Source organism: Salmo salar, chromosome ssa02, assembly GCF_905237065.1.
Source record: "Salmo salar chromosome ssa02, Ssal_v3.1, whole genome shotgun sequence".
NCBI lineage: Eukaryota > Metazoa > Chordata > Actinopteri > Salmoniformes > Salmonidae > Salmo > Salmo salar.
The window spans coordinates 23,851,457-23,873,211 of NC_059443.1; the positions used below are offsets into that span (position 1 = coordinate 23,851,457).

General features: G+C 42.7%; 2 protein-coding genes across 5 annotated transcripts in view; both read left to right on the forward strand.

The window, feature by feature from the left end:
• LOC106577047 (ETS domain-containing transcription factor ERF-like) overlaps positions 1–5,532 on the forward strand; it is a 117,318-nt gene extending 111,786 nt beyond the window's left edge. For all 4 annotated transcript variants that reach the window (XM_014154736.2, XM_045712965.1, XM_045712958.1 and 1 more), the window contains exons 5-6: positions 610–739; positions 2,553–5,532. In XM_014154736.2, coding sequence (XP_014010211.2) covers positions 610–739; positions 2,553–3,154 — 732 coding nt within the window. In that variant the 3' untranslated portion in view covers positions 3,155–5,532. The remainder of the gene's footprint in view (positions 1–609; positions 740–2,552) is intronic.
• A 509-nt stretch (positions 5,533–6,041) lies between these two features.
• The window catches only part of LOC106595078 (rho guanine nucleotide exchange factor 1), a 51,564-nt gene continuing 35,850 nt past the window's right edge, over positions 6,042–21,755 (forward strand). Inside the window, 1 exon segment of the mRNA XM_045712925.1 lies at positions 6,042–6,351. The gene's annotated coding sequence lies outside the window, so the exon portion shown is untranslated.

Below are 21,755 nucleotides of genomic sequence, written 5' to 3' on the forward strand. Positions count from 1 at the left end.
CTCATGCACACACCCCCCCACACACACACACACACACACCTCATGAGCAGACACACACATACATTCTCCCCTCTCTCTCTCTCTCTCTCTCTCTCTCTCTCTCTCTCTTACCCCACAGCTATTATGTTGTTTAGTCTCTCTCACCCTTCCATCAATCCTTGCATCATTCCTTTCCCTCCTTTGTCCCCTCACACTCTTCCCTCCACGAAGGGCGCCCAATCCCTCTATCTCTCGTCGTTTATCCTTTGTGCCCACTTAATCGTTGGCCTCCATTTGACTCTGTACTTCTCCTGGCTTTGAGTCTTTGAGCCTCTGTGTCCTCCTACCTCCTCTCCTCATCTTCTCCTCTGTTCTCCCTCAGTCCCCTGGCACTTCCTTTTATCCTGTCCTTGCTGTGACTGTTGGTGTGTTTGCACCACACACAACAGGGTGCCATCTCCATCAAATGACTTACCCTAAATACATGCTGATTTAAAGAGGAGGTTGAGGATCCTAAAGACAAGTCTAGTTTTTCTTTGCTGATGAAATGAATATCTATTAAATGCTTAACTGACATGAGCAGATTCTAATGTTTTTTTTCTGTCTCCCTGTCTTCCCTCTTTCTCCCAGGCCCTGCAGTCTCTGTTCCCTCGTTTGCCAGAGTCAGGGAGAGGAACCTCCCTGTTTGATCGAGTGGCCACAGTCCCGGGACCAGAGGGAGATAAACTGAGACTGGACACATTCCCCTTCCTCAGCTCAGGTGAGAGAGAGGAGAGGAGAGAGGCGAGAGGGAGAGGGGTGACAGAGGTAAAAAATAAGGTAGAAGATGATTGAGAAAAAAGAGAGGGAAGGTAAAGAACAGAGGAGAGAAGGAAGGAAGGAAGGAAGGTGGAGAACTGATGGAAAGTGGAGCTTGAGAATGATAGAGGAAATGAGGAGAGCATAAGGAGAGAGAGAACAAGATCAAATCCATGTTCACTGCAGTACTTTACACAGCAGAGATATGTCCCTTTACTGCCTCCAATTCATACTCTCCTTCAGGTGAGAGGAAGGGTTAGATGGGAGTGATCTACAGTATAAATTATCAGATTATTACAGTGATATGAGGCTGATGCTCAATTAAGGTTTTTGGAGTTAATGTCAGTGTAATAATTAGCATTTTCCCTTTATATACACCTTCAGTTTGGATGTGTGTGTTTTATTTGTGTGCATTTGTGTGTGGGTGAGCGTGCGGGCATATGTGTGTGTGTTTGTGCGTGTGTGTGTGTGTGTGTACAAATGCCTTTGTCTGTCTGGATACTCCATGTGCGCGTTTCAGCCCTGCTACTGCATCAGAATGTGTGCGTTTACAGTACAGTGAGTGTGTGTGAGTTAGTGTGTGTTCACTGTGAACACACTCCCCTTCACATCACAACTTGGCCCCCCTGTTTTGTTTGTCCTCAGGTCCTATTCCCCCCTCCTTCCCTCCTCCCCCACCTCTCCCTCCCATGTGTCCCCCCTGTCCTAATCCCATCCCAGGCAGGAAGGCCCTAATTGAGGGTGCAGGCTTCAGTTTGTGGCCTGTGGGCTCCCATTACTGTGTTTTCATAAGCAAGTGAGGCCTGCCTGACTGATTCAATATTAATTTGTCTGCCAGCTACTTCTGGCCCAGCACACAGAGACTCAAGCACTGTCAAATTAGCCCTCCATAGCAAATAACAGAGAGAGAGAGAGCGGGAGGAAGAGAGAGAGCAGGAGGACGAGAGAGATAGAGCGGGAGGAAGAGAGAGAGAGCGGGAGGAAGAGAGAGAGAGCGGGAGGAAGAGAGAGAGGGGTAGAGAGAGAGGGGTAGAGAGAGAGGGGTAGAGAGAGAGCGAGAGAGAGAGAGAGAGAGAGAGAGAGAGAGAGAGAGAGAGAGAAATGGGGTAAATCTTTGAGTTTGCTGTCTGTTGTTGGAAGGAAATACAGTCGAGGTCATAGAGAGTTCTTTTGTTTGCGCACTAAAATTGAATTCCAGTATCACCTCAGATTTACCTCCTTTGTTTCAGTTGTTATTAAATGATGCATATAGGGAAGCTGATGTAATACACATGCACATTATATCAGCTGTTATGTTAATTAGGTTTCTGAAAGTTTGATGGAGCAAACTAGGCTATGTTTTTCTATTATTAAGTTGACTTCACCAACACCTGGACTATGCACACGGCCAACAACAGCCAGATTTTCTAAATAACTGGGTTTCTCTTACCACAGTCCATTTTCCTTTTTTCATAGACAGTATTATTTTATTACAGTGGCATAACTATTCTGTTATTAACGGGATACTTTAATTTGCCAGAGAGCATATCTCTCATCATGTTCATATTTGTGGTGAACCAGTTGAATGTGTGAATACGTCTGGCAGGCATATAGTCTAAGATCAGGGTTCTATTCAAATCAACAGCGCTCTCATTTTGCTTCAGCACATAGCTGTGGATTTGCGTTGCTAATTATTGCAGAGCATAATTAGTGAACATGCTTGGATGTGGTATGTCAGGAGATCTTTACCCCTTCGGAGAGCTAACCTCTGTCTCTGTGTCTCTGTTCTCTTCCAGCCGCTCCCTGTTACTCCAAGCCCCCGTCCCTGTTGGGTCCTTACCCCCGCAACCCTCCCTTCGACTACCCCTGGGGCTTCAACCCCTACCTCTCAGGGGCCTTCTCCCTCAACAACTGCCCCAAGCTGCCCCCCGGCTCCCTCTATCCCTCCCACTTCTACCCCAACCCGCTGCAGACCAGCCTGGGCCAGCTGCCTCACCCCTTCTCCTCCCTACTCCCCCCGGGGGAGGTGGCAGGAGGGGGACAGAGGGGAGCAGCGGGCCAGACCGGGGTTACTAACGGCACGGCAGGTGGGCAGCCCAGACTCTGCCTGCCTCCTTACCCTGGTGCTCTGTCGCTGGGCCGGACGGACATTGTCAACGGGGGCTCTGTTGGTGAGAGGGAGAGAAGGGAATCCAACACCCCAGGCACGGAGCCTGGGTTGGGGCTAGGGTTAGGGTTAGGGCTGGGTCTGGGAGGGATGGGTCTTGGTGGTGTTGCTGGGGGGGCGACAGAGCCCATTAGAGCGGCGAGGCGGGGTGAAGCAGGACCCAGAGTCAGACTCAGACCTGGAGATCACAGATCTGAGCGACTGCAGCTCAGACAACGACAACGAGCCTGACTTCAGCATCACCAAGGAGACCAGGCTGAGTGATCGATCACAGACCCTGGTGGAGGGGAAGAAAGGGGGAGCACTGCCACCTCTCTCCTCCCTCCCTCCCCCCCGTGTCCTCCCATCCTCTCAAGAGCCTGGTGCCCCTCACCCCTCCCCCTCCGTCCCTCCCTCTATCCCTCTCTCCCTCCATGGCTCTGGTTGAACGGCACAGGGAGACAGAGACTCTAAAATTGATCCACAGCTAATAGATTCTATTAGATAACTCTCTATCTCTTTCTCTCTCCTCTCTTTCGCTCCCTTCATCTGTTATGTTGTCCTTTATTTGAGCCATCTTGCCCCGTCTCTCTATTTTTATTTCTTCCTCTCTCTCTCCACCCTTCTTCTCTCTCTCCACCCTTCTGTTCTCTCTTTACATGTTGACTTGTCCAACATAGCTGAGATAGTGAGCTTGCTGATTTTGACATTACTGAGAGTCTACCATGTTTCAGATGTATGTGTACTACTTATTCATCATGTGCTCCCACAGATTTTATTGTCTCAAGGTTTCAGTGATGTTTTGAGCTTTAACAGCATTGTACGTTGTTCTGTGCTATTCGTATGTTACCGTGTTACTGCAATGGGCCCATAAAACTGCATAAATATAACTCAATGTATAATGAATTACATTAAAATATAATACTAGAACAATAATAAACAACACTACAATATACACACATAAGATGAATTGCAATAATGGCCGCAAGAAATTATATCTGACAGAGACATTGCTTTAGTTTTTTGGGGATTCCTTTTCTTGGGTACCGGTATGTATTTTTCTATTCAAAACATAGTCAAACATTGCCAGCTGGTGGTCTTTATAGGAGGCTGCTACAGTTCATTGTTTGTTGGGAAACATGATCATCCCCCAAATCCAAACAATTAGTCATTTTGCTCTGCTAATGTAATGCTCTGGTATTGTAATGCACATTTCTAACTCCATACTTGTTTGTTTGTTATTGTTTAATGCTCATTTAAATTGCTTAACTTTTTTCAGTGAGAGGGAGAGAAAGAGAGAGAGAGAGAAAGACAGAGCAAAAGAGAGAGCTGGACAAATTTAGAATTTGTATCAATATTTAATTGTATATATTTTATTATGGTGTACATTACATTTAATTATTATCAATATTATAAAAGTTAGCTGTGTTGGTGTGATTTAATTACGTATTTAAATAATGTTGGGAAATTGACAAGTATAGGTGTATTAAAGTTTTAAATACTTAACAGCAGTCAGAGTATCTGCACTGGGAAGGTGTTTTTTCTATGAGGAGGACTCATATATGGGGAATTGTCTCATATTTTCTCAACTCCAGCTAATTGTACCCTTTGGTCATTTTCCAAGAAGCCCTTTGGGTTTAAATATTCTGGTAGTCTTATTTTTATAGTTAGCATTCACCCAGTGTAACTGTTCTGTAATTTCTCAAATGTGAGAAATTTTGGTTTCAGCACATTCTTTCAACTACAACAACAACAAAATATGTAGATTATTTTTGAGTCTAAGCTTTTTATCCATGGCAACAGTTAGGCAGTTGGTCCCCCTGTAGAAATTAAAACAAGAGGTACAAAGTATCTCAATACCAACTAGGGACATTCCATGTTGCTCACTTTGAAGCACAGAGTGCATACTAACTACCCCACATTGTACAGATTCATATGGTATGGTTTGTAACAGGTGGAGGTATAACATTAGGTGTGAAAGCCCTATTGTAAAGGTCATGTAATTCTATATTTGTTGGATTCTACCAGAAATCTCTGTTTTATGATCTCTGTGTGGCATTCACCAACACCGCTGTAAATACTCTTTCCTTTGTGAATGTATGTGTACACATCCAAAATGATCATGCCGTGAAATAATAAGTCACATCTCTTTGTTTTATTGTAAAGAGGAAAAATGGAAAGATCAAAAATAAGAAAAAAATATGAATAACTTCTAAAGCAATAAACATTATTCTGGAGATTGGACTGTTGTTGGCACTGAACTCACTGTGTGAATGTGTGCTTTACACAGGAAGAGGCTCCTATAGGCCTGCTTGAGACCCCTGGTGTAGAGCATCCTTTCTCCACAGGGTGGCGAACCTGGACCTATATTACAATGTAATGACCTTATCTAGTCTACACGAATAGTTTGCATTATATCATGGAAGGGTTTGATTTCATGAGCATGAGTAAAAAATTGGCCATGGTTTCCCTTAGTCTTATTTTCCTTGCATGTGTAATTGACTGATTGAGTTCAATGAGTTGTAATAGTCAGGGTAATGGGACAGCATATGCCATATGGCCTCCTCTCTCAAGGATATGTCATGAAAATCTGCCGCCTACCTTTATTAAACGTGTTGATTAAAATGTCAGAAAATGTCATAGTTTTCTCTACATAGTGTGCACTACATTTGACCAGTGCACTATAAAGTGAATAGGGTGCAATTTCGGATGTACTTAGAAGCAGAGAGTAGTAAAGGCCGGATAAGAAGGGAAATGAAGATGACAAACCAAGATAGGTGCAAGCCCTAAACTTTCACAAACAGCCAACCCTACCTAAATCGGAATTACTTTGTGTGATAGCCTATTTGTGAATTGTGAAACATATGAGATCATATTGCTAAGTGAAACAGAAGTTTACGGAAACAAAAGCATTGCCTCTACTGGATATTCCTAAATGTATTCAGGGTTTCAATACTGTTCAATAATTGACATAATGCTTTCAATTCCATAATTAATATTTCAACACGGATTACCTTATGTGTGAAAAGATTGGCAGTGAACTAAAATGTTGCTACATAAACACATTGAAGATGCATTGAATAACTGTTGATACGCTTGACTCCCATGGGTAGACGAGGGGACCGAATACCGTGTAACACAATCTAGTATGGAAGCCCATCAGGAAACAACTGGGGATGGAAAAAAGTTACATGAAAACCAGATTTTATATAGCTAGATCATATTGAAAACTGTATTATTACATCAAACCAATATATTTTGACATCGTCATGCATGACTTTGCCAGTGGTTTATGCAGATAAAAAAAAATCAGGCAAGGGGAAATTGTGCACTTGAATTTGTACTTCCGCGTATAATGTTTTTTTCCAGCGACATACGACAACTTTCGAACAGCAAACCATAATAGACGTTTGTCAGTCTTTTTTTTGTTGCTGTTGCTGTATTTTGAGGTGAGTACCTCGTTGAAACATTTTGATAATATATTTAACATGTACATACGTTCGATGCTTAGTTACTTATTAAAAAAACTTGGGATTTAATTCGATTATTCCGCGAGTGAAGTCTTGTCTCTCGCTAGCCAGCTCACCAGACAGCCTTTAGTTAACGTCTAGCTAAAGGAATGTTGTGTTTGGCTACAATCTAGCGGAACATCTCGTTCTCTCGAGTCCCAAAATCAGGTGTTTTAGAGTTAATTAAACACTAATTTATTACAAAGTAGGACTTGCTGAAGCATACTGGTATTTGAGGGGTACGTGTCAGGTCGCTAGCTAATTTGTTGTTCAATCAAGTGATATTTTTTAACAGGCTACAAAGTATCGCTAACCGTCATGTTACAAAAATGTTGCAAAGAACATAGTTTGTAAAAGGACTCGCAACATTGTAGCCTATTATTTAATGTAACTCTGTAACTATAGCAGTTATTGCCAGCAATGTGGCCAGGCCGACGTGCAATGATTTGCATGCCTATGTATTCTTTTTACGAGTATTTCAATGTGACATTTAAAATCTAAAAAGTATATTTTATCAAATAACATTAATAGCCATGTTTGATTTAGCTGTTAAACCAGCCTAAAGTCGGAGTGTTATTTAGACATAATTACACACATTATACTGATAAGATAGTTCGTCATTATCAAAGGTAGAAAGCCTACTGATAGCAAGTTGTGAGATTGTACCAGTAGATGTATCATACACTGTAGCATATTTCTCCTGCTTACAGTTGATCACACTAGTTTCTCTTTCTATATGAAAAGTACAGCAGCTATACAAACACACATCTGTCACTGGACTCCATCCCACTTTTGGCCTTTTTTGCCTCTCCCCTCCCCCATCATTCCGTTTAATCCTCGACAAATCAAAATCAAATAAATGTACTGATTGCATATGCAGGTCAGCGAAATGCTTGTGTTTCTAGAATCCAACAATGCGGTAATAGTACCTAGCATTACACAACAATATGCACATAATCCAATAAGTACAAATAAATAAATAAAGCATTTCAGAACGAGCAATGTCAAAGTCTGGAATATATATAAACTGGTATAGACAGTATATTAATAGAAAAGGTGTGTACAGCAGTAGTTGTATAGGATGAGCCATGACTAGAATACAGTATATACATATGAAGTGGGTAAAGTAGTATGTAACCATGATTAAAGTGACCAGTGTTCAGTCACTATGTACATAGGGCAAAGCAGTCTGTAAGGTGCAGGGTAGAGTACCGGGTGTTAGCCAGCTCCTGTAATAACAGTGACTTAGAAATTCTGGGATCAAAGATCAAGCGAATAATATACAGTTGATGTTTACATACATCTTAGCCAAATACATTTAAACTCGGTTTTTCACAATTCCTGACATTTAATCCTAGTAAAAAATCCCTGTCTTAGGTCAGGTAGGATCACCACTTTATTTTAAGAATGTGAAATGTCAGAATAATAGAATGATTTATTTCAGCTTTTATTTCTTTCATCACATTCCCAGTGGATCAGAAGTTTATATACACTCAGTTAGTATTTGGTAGCATTGCCTTTAAATTGTTTAACTTGGGCAAACATTTTGAGTAGCCTTCCACAAGCTTCACACAATAAGTTGGGTGAATTTTGGCCCATTCCTCCTGACAGAGCTGGTGTAACTGAGTCAGGTTTGTAGGCCTCCTTGCTCGCACACGCTTTTTCAGTTCTGGCCACACATTTTCTATAGGATTGAGGTCAGGGCTTTGTGATGGCCACTCCAATACCTTGACTTTGTTGTCCTTAAGCCATTTTGCCACAACTTTGGAAGTATGCTTGGGGTCATTGTCCATTTGGAAGACCAATTTGCGACTAAGCTTTAACTTCCTGACTGATGTTTTGAGATGTTGCTTCAATATATCCACATAATTTTCCTTCCTCACGATGCCATCTATTTTGTGAAGTGCACCAGTCCCTCCTGCAGCAAAGCACCCCCACAACATGATGCTGCCACCCCCGTTCTTCACGGTTGGGATGGTGTTCTTCAGCTTGCAAGCCTCCCCCTTTTTCCTCCAAACATAACAATGGTCATTATGGCCAAACATTTTTGTTTCATCAGACCAGAGGACATTTCACCAAAAAGTACAATCTTTGTCCCCATGTGTAGTTGCAAACCATAGTCTGTTTTTTTATGGCGGTTTTGGAGCAGTGGCTTCTTCCTTGCTGAGCGGCCTTTCAGGTTATGTCGATATAGGACTTGTTTTACTGTGGATATAGATACTTTTGTACCCGTTTCCTCCAGCATTTTCACAAGGTCCTTTGCTGTTGTTCTTGGATTGATTTGCACTTTTACCAAATCTCTCTTGTGGAGGTCTACACATTTTTCTGAGGTCTTGGCTGATTTCTCTTGATTTTCCCATGATGTCAAGCAAAGAGGCACAGAGTTTGAAAGTAGGCCTTGAAATACATCCACAGGTACACCTCCAATTGACTCAAATGATGTCAATTAGCCTATCAGAAGCTTCTAAAGCCATGACATAGTTTTCTGGAATTTTCCAAGCTGTTTAAAGGCACAGTCAACTTAGTGTATGTAAACCTCTGACCCACTGGAATTGTGATACAGTGAATTATAAGTGAAATAATCTGTCTGTAAACAATTGTTGGAAAAATTACTTGTCATGCACAAAGTAGATGTCCTAACCGACTTGCCAAAACTATAGCTTGTTAACAAGAAAATTGTGGAGGGGTTGGAAAACAAGTTTTAATGACTCCAACCTAAGTGTATGTTAACTTCTGACTTCAATTGTACTTGATCAGACCTAGAGGGTTGGACCATTATCCATGGTTTGAGTTGATCACCACTTATTTAGCTGTTTAGTTTCGCAGGCTCAATTGAACTCCAAAAATAACCTTGTCTATGTGTTACTAAGGGACTGAATTGGGCCTACAACACATCCACATCGTGAATGCTGAATCACAAAAAATATAGGTTTTGGTGCTATGTATGACCTTTGCTCAGAATCTGAACACCACACTGTCTCAAGTTCAGCCATGGTCTGTTGTTATGGGCCTGTGGGTTGACCCGTAGTTGTTTTGGAGTAGTTCTGTAGCTGAACTGATCAGATGAGACGTGATGCTGAAACGGCGGTTGGGCTTGGAGCGTTGTGATGTGTCAGCGGCAACCACTGAACTACAGAGGCTTCCTGTCTCTGTTAGAGGAACAACAACACAACGCTGTCATCCCTCCCTCTATTTCTTTCTTTCTCTACCTCTGCAAGTGCAGTCTTGCCTGAAGCTCAATGGGTACCGTCTCTTCCTTTTAAAGGAATGTGGGCTATTTAATTGAAGTTTCTTTCTTTTCTCTCACTCACACACACACACATACTAGGGCTGGGTTATATATTGAATTTGATCATTTGAATTTATGTTTTGGCGTGATATCTAAATGCCCGTATCGCAAGAATCAAGGTATTGTTTATTTAAAAAAAAAAAAATTGCGTTTATGTCTGCTTGTTTTCAACATGTTGTCTTTTTGGCCTCATCTCCTTTGCTTCTTCTGCTGAGACTGTGCACCTTTCCATTTACACATGAACACCAAGCCCCTCCCCCACACACCCAGCTCCCCCCCCTCACATCAAGCCCCTCCCCCTGCTACTCACAACAACAAAGATGAGAGATCACTTCTTCCTCTGACAAGCGGTTTCAACTCGCTATTTGAGCTTTGGTCCAACAGAATGGGTCATATGGAGACTGAAACACATTGAGACATTGTTTTACTGTAATAGTTAGAAAGGTTAACTCCTCTATGTCATTTTTATGTCTCAACTCCTCAAATTGGGGGCAGAGCAGACACTACTGAAACAGGAGTATCAATGAATGTTGATTCTGGAAAATGAATGCTCAGTTTGTCGCTCACGGTGGCGTTGCAGTAACACATACTGCTAGCAGCATTTTAGCCAAAGACTGTTATAGCATAAAACACAATTATATAAAGAATTCGTTCTCATTCTCAGTGGCAACTCGTTCTCATTCTGAGAAATAAGAGCCATTCGATTTTAACATCTGAACAAAGTGGACAGGCTAGCATGCTGTTCAAACTGTTGGAGACGGACAGAAGGATGTGTTCATAACAATTCAACAGTTAGACCTTGTTAGCAAGCAAATAAATTCAAGTTGTCTGAAGTTGAAATATAAAGATTAGCTGGCTTCTCGCTAGCACTTGTGCTTGAGAGGTTGTTGATGAGACCGGTGTTAATTTTCTATAGTCCTTGCTACAAGAAGTGAGTCATTATTAGTGAATGTGCATGTTTCTGGTTACATTTGTAATAAAAAGGGCATTTTCATAGACAGACTTGAAAGCCAGATCAGTGATTATTGTAAAAAAGCAGGTTAAACTATTTTGATTAGTGCGTCTTATGGTTGTGGAAGGCTTATATTTAACCTAGGTATAATTTTACAAGTCCTGAATTCATTAGATTATTGCTGACTGTTTGAAATGCAGTGCATTTGACCTTTAATTGTACAACAAAGCCTATTTAGAGAAACTGTATACATCGTGAATCGCCCATAAGTTAGAAAAAATGGAGATATGATTTGTAGGCCATTTCGCCCAGCCCTAACGAATGCACGCACGCACACACACACACACACACACACACACACACACACACACACTCCCCACCCTCCGCCAATCCCTCTCTCAGGTACACAATCCTGTTCTCTCAGGTACACAATCCTATTCTCTCAGGTACACAATCCTATTCTCTCAGGTACACAATCCTGTTCTCTCAGGTACACAATCCTGTTCTCTCAGGTACACAATCCTATTCTCTCAGGTACACAATCCTGTTCTCTCAGGTACACAATCCTGTTCTCTCAGGTACACAATCCTATTCTCTCAGGTACACAATCCTATTCTCTCAGGTACACAATCCTATTCTCTCAGGTACACAATCCTATTCTCTCAGGTACACAATCCTGTTCTCTCAGGTACACAATCCTATTCTCTCAGGTACACAATCCTATTCTCTCAGGTACACAATCCTGTTCTCTCAGGTACACAATCCTATTCTCTCAGGTACACAATCCTATTCTCTCAGGTACACAATCCTATTCTCTCAGGTACACAATCCTATTCTCTCAGGTACACAATCCTATTCTCTCAGGTACACAATCCTGTTCTCTCAGGTACACAATCCTATTCTCTCAGGTACACAATCCTATTCTCTCAGGTACACAATCCTGTTCTCTCAGGTACACAATCCTATTCTCTCAGGTACACAATCCTATTCTCTCAGGTACACAATCCTATTCTCTCAGGTACACAATCCTATTCTCTCAGGTACACAATCCTATTCTCTCAGGTACACAATCCTATTCTCTCAGGTACACAATCCTATTCTCTCAGGTACACAATCCTATTCTCTCAGGTACACAATCCTATTCTCTCAGGTACACAATCCTATTCTCTCAGGTACACAATCCTATTCTCTCAGGTACACAATCTTATTCTCTCAGGTACACAATCCTATTCTCTCAGGTACACAATCCTATTCTCTCAGGTACACAATCCTATTCTCTCAGGTACACAATCCTATTCTCTCAGGTACACAATCCTATTCTCTCAGGTACACAATCCTGTTCTCTCAGGTACACAATCCTATTCTCTCAGGTACACAATCCTATTCTCTCAGGTACACAATCCTATTCTCTCAGGTACACAATCCTATTCTCTCAGGTACACAATCCTATTCTCTCAGGTACACAATCCTATTCTCTCAGGTACACAATCCTATTCTCTCAGGTACACAATCCTGTTCTCTCAGGTACACAATCCTGTTCTCTCAGGTACACAATCCTGTTCACAATCCTGTTCTCTCAGGTACACAATCCTGTTCTCTCAGGTACACAATCCTATTCTCTCAGGTACACAATCCTATTCTCTCAGGTACACAATCCTATTCTCTCAGGTACACAATCCTATTCTCTCAGGTACACAATCCTATTCTCTCAGGTACACAATCCTATTCTCTCAGGTACACAATCCTGTTCTCTCAGGTACACAATCCTGTTCTCTCAGGTACACAATCCTATTCTCTCAGGTACACAATCCTATTCTCTCAGGTACACAATCCTATTCTCTCAGGTACACAATCCTGTTCTCTCAGGTACACAATCCTGTTCTCTCAGGTACACAATCCTGTTCTCTCAGGTACACAATCCTATTCTCTCAGGTACACAATCCTATTCTCTCAGGTACACAATCCTGTTCTCTCAGGTACACAATCCTGTTCTCTCAGGTACACAATCCTATTCTCTCAGGTACACAATCCTATTCTCTCAGGTACACAATCCTATTCTCTCAGGTACACAATCCTATTCTCTCAGGTACACAATCCTATTCTCTCAGGTACACAATCCTATTCTCTCAGGTACACAATCCTATTCTCTCAGGTACACAATCCTATTCTCTCAGGTACACAATCCTATTCTCTCAGGTACACAATCCTGTTCTCTCAGGTACACAATCCTGTTCTCTCAGGTACACAATCCTGTTCTCTCAGGTACACAATCCTGTTCTCTCAGGTACACAATCCTATTCTCTCAGGTACACAATCCTATTCTCTCAGGTACACAATCCTATTCTCTCAGGTACACAATCCTATTCTCTCAGGTACACAATCCTGTTCTCTCAGGTACACAATCCTGTTCTCTCAGGTACACAATCCTGTTCTCTCAGGTACACAATCCTATTCTCTCAGGTACACAATCCTATTCTCTCAGGTACACAATCCTGTTCTCTCAGGTACACAATCCTGTTCTCTCAGGTACACAATCCTATTCTCTCAGGTACACAATCCTATTCTCTCAGGTACACAATCCTATTCTCTCAGGTACACAATCCTGTTCTCTCAGGTACACAATCCTGTTCTCTCAGGTACACAATCCTGTTCTCTCAGGTACACAATCCTATTCTCTCAGGTACACAATCCTATTCTCTCAGGTACACAATCCTGTTCTCTCAGGTACACAATCCTATTCTCTCAGGTACACAATCCTATTCTCTCAGGTACACAATCCTATTCTCTCAGGTACACAATCCTATTCTCTCAGGTACACAATCCTATTCTCTCAGGTACACAATCCTATTCTCTCAGGTACACAATCCTATTCTCTCAGGTACACAATCCTATTCTCTCAGGTACACAATCCTATTCTCTCAGGTACACAATCCTATTCTCTCAGGTACACAATCCTATTCTCTCAGGTACACAATCCTATTCTCTCAGGTACACAATCCTATTCTCTCAGGTACACAATCCTGTTCTCTCAGGTACACAATCCTGTTCTCTCAGGTACACAATCCTATTCTCTCAGGTACACAATCCTATTCTCTCAGGTACACAATCCTATTCTCTCAGGTACACAATCCTATTCTCTCAGGTACACAATCCTATTCTCTCAGGTACACAATCCTGTTCTCTCAGGTACACAATCCTGTTCTCTCAGGTACACAATCCTGTTCTCTCAGGTACACAATCCTATTCTCTCAGGTACACAATCCTATTCTCTCAGGTACACAATCCTATTCTCTCAGGTACACAATCCTGTTCTCTCAGGTACACAATCCTGTTCTCTCAGGTACACAATCCTGTTCTCTCAGGTACACAATCCTATTCTCTCAGGTACACAATCCTGTTCTCTCAGGTACACAATCCTGTTCTCTCAGGTACACAATCCTGTTCTCTCAGGTACACAATCCTGTTCTCTCAGGTACACAATCCTATTCTCTCAGGTACACAATCCTATTCTCTCAGGTACACAATCCTATTCTCTCAGGGCATTAATAGAGGAATCCCAGTGCTTGTTTAGGCCTAGTGTAGTTACAGCTGAGGTACACTGAGCTCAGTAACTAGGCCAGAGCGTTACGACCAGACAACCAGCAGATGGTAGAATATAGCCGCTTACCCACAATGCAACAGCCAGGGGGCTGTCCCTCTGGACAAAGGGGCAACTACTAGGGATTCCCTATAGGACTACTATGTCTGGTTTAGAAAAGAAACATCTCAACATGTCAGCTGTTCAGTTTAGCTATAAAGGCATGTTGAGTAGAGTAATCTGCAGTGCAGATTCTTATGTTAATCAAGTGTAATGAAGAGTGCCACTCTCTCGTGTGTGTGTGCGCGCTATGCCGTCCTGGGTCTCCCTGGCATGACGGAAGGATCTGAAAGCAGCAGCACTAATCCTGGCCTTGAGCAAGATGAAGCTGAGCATCTTCTAACCAAGAACCGTGTGTGTTCATCAGTGTGTGCGTACTGTATGTCCGTTTGCCATTAGCCTAGTGTGCATTCCAGACGACAGTTAAATGAGCCGTGTATTTGTAATAAGTGGAGATCGTAACGGCAGGGTGGGGGATGGTTCTCAGTTAGCCTAGCTCAGGGTATTCTCAGGTGAAAACAGGTAGCTCTGGTTTACTGTCAGCTTGTACAGTAGAAGTGCTTATCTCTCTCTCCTGTCTCAGTGTGCTGTGTCTGCCCTGTAGCACAGCCATGTAGTTCAGAACAGTCCAGGACAAACCCACTGTCCTCTGATACACTATGTAGAGGCGGGGGAATGGAACTGAACATGTGTGAAGGAGATGTGTGCAAAGTGGTGACATCCCCAAGCCCTGATTGAGTCTTTTAGTAGGGAGGAGAAGAGGTGTGTGTAGTAGGGAGGAGAAGAGGGTGTGTGTGTGTGTGTGTGTGTGTGTGTGTGTGTGTGTGTGTGTGTGTGCACAGTCTATTTGTACATACTGTATGTGGTATACAGTTGTCTGTGTGTATTATGTCTTTGTATTAGGCCTTGTGTTTGTGTCTCTCTTGTGTTGGCTGGCAGACATACAGACAGGTGTGACATGGAAACAGCTCTGCCCCTCAGTCAGAATGTGAGTCAGACTGGTCGAGAACCGGAGGGAGAGAAGGAGCTCTTTCATTCCCTGGGTCAGGGTGGAAAAGACTGGGCTTCATGGACTGTGTTTACTCTTGGGGATGGATGGCTGGAGAGAGAGGGATAGGGGTGGGTGGGATAACTTGCAAGAAGTGGGACTTGAACAAGAGTGGAGGTTTAGACACACACCACCATCACGAGAACAAGCAGCCTCAAATTACCCCTCCATGTTGACAGTGCAGCAGGGCTGATGAGGTTACTAATGTAAACAACGAGAGGGGTTAGGACACGACACTATCTTAACATTTACAGCTCTGAATGAGTTGTATACACATTATTTTCTAAAAGTCTGGTTAGAAAAGGGGGAGACAGAGCTGTATGACTAAATCTGAAGATATTAATTATTAGGCCATTTTCACTGGGAAATTTAACAGAAATGCCCAATAATGATGCTATCTGCAGTATGTGGTTTATGGTGCCTCGGTAATAGAGCTAAGTTAAGATGGAGGATATGAATGCAGCAGGACTGTGTTGCATGGTTGGTGCGTTATGTGGGCCGTACCGTCATGGAGGGGCGTGTCTGTTGGGCGGCGGTATTGCTACCTCCATGTTCAGAGCCAGCCCAGATTGGGGTTCTGGGAAAGCTCTTCCAACACTCTGGCCGGACATAGCTGCTTTATGTGCTGCAGTCCTCAAGTCATCATCAGCCACCGCTGGACATAGGGGTGGTAAAACGTGTCCTGCCAACACATGCATATACACACACACACACACACACACACACACACACACACACACACACCCCTTACACATACATCCCTTCTGAATGAATGAAAACATTTCTCCACGACCCAAATGGTAATCAAAGGCCTCTGTGTTTGGCCTGCGCAATTACCCTACTATCCAGACACACCAACACACACACACACACACACACATTTGGAACCAGTTAAAGAGGCAGGAGGCTCACTGCGAACCCAATCCGTGCCAGTCAATTGGCCCTCGTCTATCCAATGTTTCCATGAAGCATGAAACAGTGACCACTTACATGGAGAGCAAGAGAAAAATAGGGGGTAGGGAAAGTAATGCCAAGGAGTTGTCAGGGGTATGGAAGTATATTTTGGCTCTAATGGATAGGAAATCGGGACAGAAAGAGATGCAGGGGATTTAACACACCACTGGTGTTCTAGGGGTGAGGACGTTTTGAGTTGCTAGTCTTATGTTAGCCAGTGCGTAATGGCTGTTAAATGACGTAATTGGCTCTACTGTTCTGGTCATGAGTGGCTTGGCTGTATTGGAGTGGCCATAACAACCAAGATTTATTTTTTTATTTTAGTTCACCTTTATTTAACCAGGTAGTGCAGTTGAGAACGAGTTCTCATTTACAACTGCAACTTGGCGATTGAGATTGATTTGAAGGTGGAGAGAGAGGGGAGAAGAGAGTACGGGGAGGGAAGGAAGAGAGCGAGAGAAGCAGACTGTAAGAGGGATGGATAGAGAGGATGTGGTATGAGGGCATATTCACACCACTTTCAGCGTAGCTGTTCCCCTCCCTCCATCACACATCCTCCTGACACTTCTCTCTCTCTTCTCTCCTTTTACTCTTTCATTCTCATCTCTTTGCCTCTCTTGGTTCTTTCTTCTGTCTTAGATCTCTCTCTTTTGGAACATCCATTTAGGTCCAGAGTCTGCTATTACAGTATGTTGAATTGTGAATGACAATCTTTGTTTACCCAATACTACTTTCTGCTATGTAAACAAATGTACTGTTGTATATATGTATGACTAATTTGGGGTAATTTTTGTACCTACAGTTGAAGTCAGAAGTTTACATACACTTAGATTGGAGTCATTAAAACTTGTTTTTCAACCACTCCACAAATTTCTTGTTAACAAACTATAGTTTTGGCAAGTCGGTTAAGACATCTACTTTGTGCATGACACAATTCATTTTTCCAACAATTGTTTACAGACAGATAATTTCACTTATAATTCACTGTATCACAATTCCAGTGGGTCAGAAGTGTACATACACTAAGTTGACTGTGCCTTTAAACAGCTTGGAAAATTCCAGAAAACTATGTCATGGCTTTAGAAGCTTCTGATAGGCTAAGTGACATCATTTGAGTCAATTGGAGGTGTACCTGTGGATGTATTTCAAGGCCTACTTTCAAACTCAGTGCCTCTTTGCTTGACATCATAGGAAAATCAAAAGAAATCAGCCAAGACCTCAGAAAAAAAATTGTAGACCATCACAAGTTTGGTTCATCCTTGGGAGCAATTTCCAAATGCCTGTACCACGTTCATCTGTACAAACAGTAGTACGCAAGTATAAACACCATGGGACCACGCAGCCATCATATTGCACAGGAAGGAGACGTGTTCTGTCTCCTAGAGATGAACGTACTTTGTGTGAAAAATGCAAATCAATCCCAGAACAACAGCAAAGGACCTTGTGAAGATGCTGGAGGAAACAGGTACAAATGTATCTATTACCACAGTAAAACGAGTCCTATATCAACATAACCTGAAAGGCCGCTCAGCAAGGAAGAAGCCACTGCTCCAAACCCGCCATAAAAAAGCCAGACTACAGTTTGCAACTGGACATGGGGACAAAGATTGTACTTTTTGGAGAAATGTCCTCTGGTCTGATGAAACAAAAATAGAACTGTTTGGCCATAATGACCATTGTTATATTTGGAGGGAAAAGGGGGATGCTTGCAAGCTGAAGAACACCATCCCAACCGTGAAGCACGGGGGTGGCAGCATCATGTTGTGGGGGTGCTTTGCTGCAGGAGGGACTGGTGCACTTCACAAAATAGATGGCATCATGAGGACGGAACAGTATGTGGATATATTGAAGCAACATCTCAAGACATCAGTCAGGAAGTTAAAGCTTGGTCGCAAATGGGTCTTCCAAATGGACAATGACCCCAAGCATGCTTCCAAAGTTGTGGCAAAATGGCTTAAGGACAACAAAGTCAAGGTATTGGAGTGGCCATCACAAAGCCCTGACCTCAATCCTATAGAAAATGTGTGGCCAGAACTGAAAAAGTGTGTGCGAGCAAGGAGGCCTACAAACCTGACTCAGTTACACCAGCTCTGTCGGGAGGAATGGGCCAAAATTCACCCAACTTATTTTGGGAAGCTTGTGGAAGGCTACCTGAAACGTTTGACCCAAGTTAAACAATTTAAAGGCAATGCTACCAAATACTAATTGATTGTATGTTAACTTCTGACCCACTGGGAATGTGATGAAATAAATAAATCTCTCTGCTGTTATTCTGACTTTCCACATTCTTGAAATAAAGTGGTGATCCTAACTGACCTAAAACAGGGAATTTTTACTAGGATTAAATGTCAGGAATTGTGAAAAATGAAGTAAATGTGTTTGGCTAAGGTGTATGTAAACTTCTGACTTCAACTGTATTTAATCCCTAATCTCACTTGCAGTTGGAACATCAATGTATCTACTCTGGACTGTGGTGTGTAATCTGCAGTGTTGATGTAAATGGGTTGACCACAGTGGTGTTGCAACAGTTGTCAGCTATGAATGATTATCCTTCATTAACCTGAGTTAGCCCAGGAATTTCACACTTCAGTCCCTGCATTGCCCAACACACCACACACATTGTATTTTTGTTGGGTTAATTAATGGCCTGTAAGTAAGCAATGTCGGGAAGGGCCCCTAAGTAAGCATTTCACTGTTAGTCTACACCTGTTGTTTATGAAGCATGTGACAAATAACATTTGATTTGATCCGCACACCCCCGCACACATGATGGCAGTGAGCAGTACTAGGGCCTCACTGTGCTTCTCACACCATATCTCAGTTTTACCCACGTGTCCTCGACTCTCTCTGTTTCTCAATCATCTTTCCTTGGTTGATTTCGTTCATGAAGTATTTGCCAACTTCCTTTTCTGAGCGACAGAGGTGATGAGCACAGTTCAAGTAAAGAGAAGGGTGTCATTTCTTAATTTTACCCCTGACCTTGTTCCCCTCTGCCATGCTCCATCCTTCCTCTTTCTAGCTTGCTTTCTCTCTTTCTCATTTTGTACACCATCACTCCTCTATCCTCTCCTCATCCCTCCTCCCCTCTTTCTCATCCTCTCTCTCTCGTCTTCTCTTTCGCTCTCTCGATCTCTCGACATGACTCTTGCGGACAGGTCGAACAGGAAATGGCTCTGATCGTTTCCTGAGGAAATTACACCCACTTCCTGTCTGTGTGCCTCCCGCTCCCTTTCTACTCAGGCGCCTCTGGGGACACCCCCTCGGAGCCCGGCCAGGGCCATAGGACCCCAGAGAAGCCAGGACTCATTCAGTGCAATGAAGCCTTGTCTGATGAGAAGGCCAGATAAAAAGAGCACAGACACAGCTAGCTTCCATTAGGGCTCTGTTCTATTTCAGGGCCATGCTGTCTTAGTGGCACAGGAGACCGGAAACAGGCTATTGTGCGGGACCGGGTGTTTGGGGTGAAGAGTGACCTTAGCTGACACAATGAATGAATGTTTGGTACTTAGAAATGCACCTACTTTATGTTTTCAGATGGGATGAAAGACTGGCTTCTATGATTGATAGATACTGTAGAACCCTCCTTCTCTTTGTTGCTTTTATTTTTACTGTACTATATGACTCTCACCAGTCACATAAGGGCAGTGGTGTAAAGTAGATAAGTAAAAATACTTCAAAGTGCTACTTAAGTCGTGTTTTGGGGTATCTACTTTACTATTTATATTTTTGTCAACTTTTACTTTTATTCCACTACATTCCTAAAGAAAATAATGTACTTTTTACTCCATACTTTTCCCCTGACACCCAAAAGTACTCGTTACATTTTGACAGGAAAATGGTTCGATTCACACACTAAACAGAGAAGGTCTCTGCTCATCCCAACTGCCTCTGCCCTGGCGGACTCACTCAACACAAATGCTTCGTTTGTAAATTATGTCGGCGTGTTGTAGTGTGCCCTTGGCTACGCGTAAATAAAAAAAACAAGAAAATTAATATAAGGAATTTGAAATTATTTATAGTTTTACTTTTGATTCTTAAGTATATTTAAAATGAAATACTTTTAGACTTTTACTCAAGTAGTATTTTACTGGGTGACTTGTACTTGAGTCGTTTTCTATTAAGGTATCTTTACTTTTACTCAAGTATGACAATTGAGTCCTTTTTCCACCACTGCATAAGGGTCTGTCTAAGGCTTCATCCCTCTAAAGTGTTGTACCAGTTGGCTCTGTTGACATTATCTAAACTCCAGCGGTCTGTGATGCTCTACTCTTACTGGGATTGGCAGGCACCATATAACTAGAATTTCTATGATGCTTCCTATTCTGATTCTGACTGGCTGACACAAACTGCTCTGACTGACAGTCACTGTAATGTGACTGTCATTGAAGAAACTTGATTGACAGGTATCATGGACAGTGAAGGTATCATGGACAGTGAAGAAGCTCACAGTGGGGTGAGGTCATCGTTTGGCCCCTCAGTGTCCTGCGTTCTTATTGGTTGTGTAAATGGTGACACGGTGGGTGTTTGTTTGCTCAAACGGTTACACAATGGGGATTGTGGTCTTGGTGCTAGAGCTGGTGTAACAGTGACTCAGTGATTATTAATACAACTCTCTCACACTGACCTACCTGCCTGGTGGAACTAAGAAATGCTGTAAAACAAAACATGTTGAATAACCATATAATATGAATGTGTTTCAAGTGAAAATGGAGATAAACTCAGCAAAAAAATAAAAGTCCTCTCACTGTCAACTGCGTTTATTTTCAGCAAACTTAACGTGTAAATATTTGTATGAACATAAGATCAAACAACTGAGACATAAACTGAACAAGTTCCACAGACATGTGACTAACAGAAATTGAATAATGTGTCCCTGAACAAAGGGGGGGTCAAAATCAAAAGTAACAGTCAGTATCTGGTGTGGCCACCAGCTGCATTAAGTACTGCAGTGCATCTCCTCCTCATGGACTGCACCAGATTTGACAGTTCTTGCTGTGAGATGTTACCCCACTCTTCCACCAAGGCACCTGCAAGTTCCCAGACATTTCTGGGGGGAATGACCCTCACCCTCCGATCCAACAGGTCCCAGACGTGCTCAATGGAATTGAGATCCGGGCTCTTCGCTGGCCATGGCAGAACACTGACATTCCTGTCTTGCAGGAAATCACGTACAGAACGAGCAGTATGGCTGGTGGCATTGTCATGCTGGAGGGTCATGTCAGGATGAGCCTGCAGGAAGGGTACCACATAAGGGAGGAGGATGTCTTCCCTGTAACGCACAGCGTTGAGATTGTTTGCAATGACAACAAGCTCAGTCTGATGATGCTGTGACACACCGCCCCAGACCATGACGCACCCTCCACCTCCAAAGCGATCCCGCTCCAGTGTTCAGGCCTCGGTGTAACGCTCATTCCTTCGACGATTAACGCGAATCTGACCATCACCCCGGTGAGAGAAAACCGTG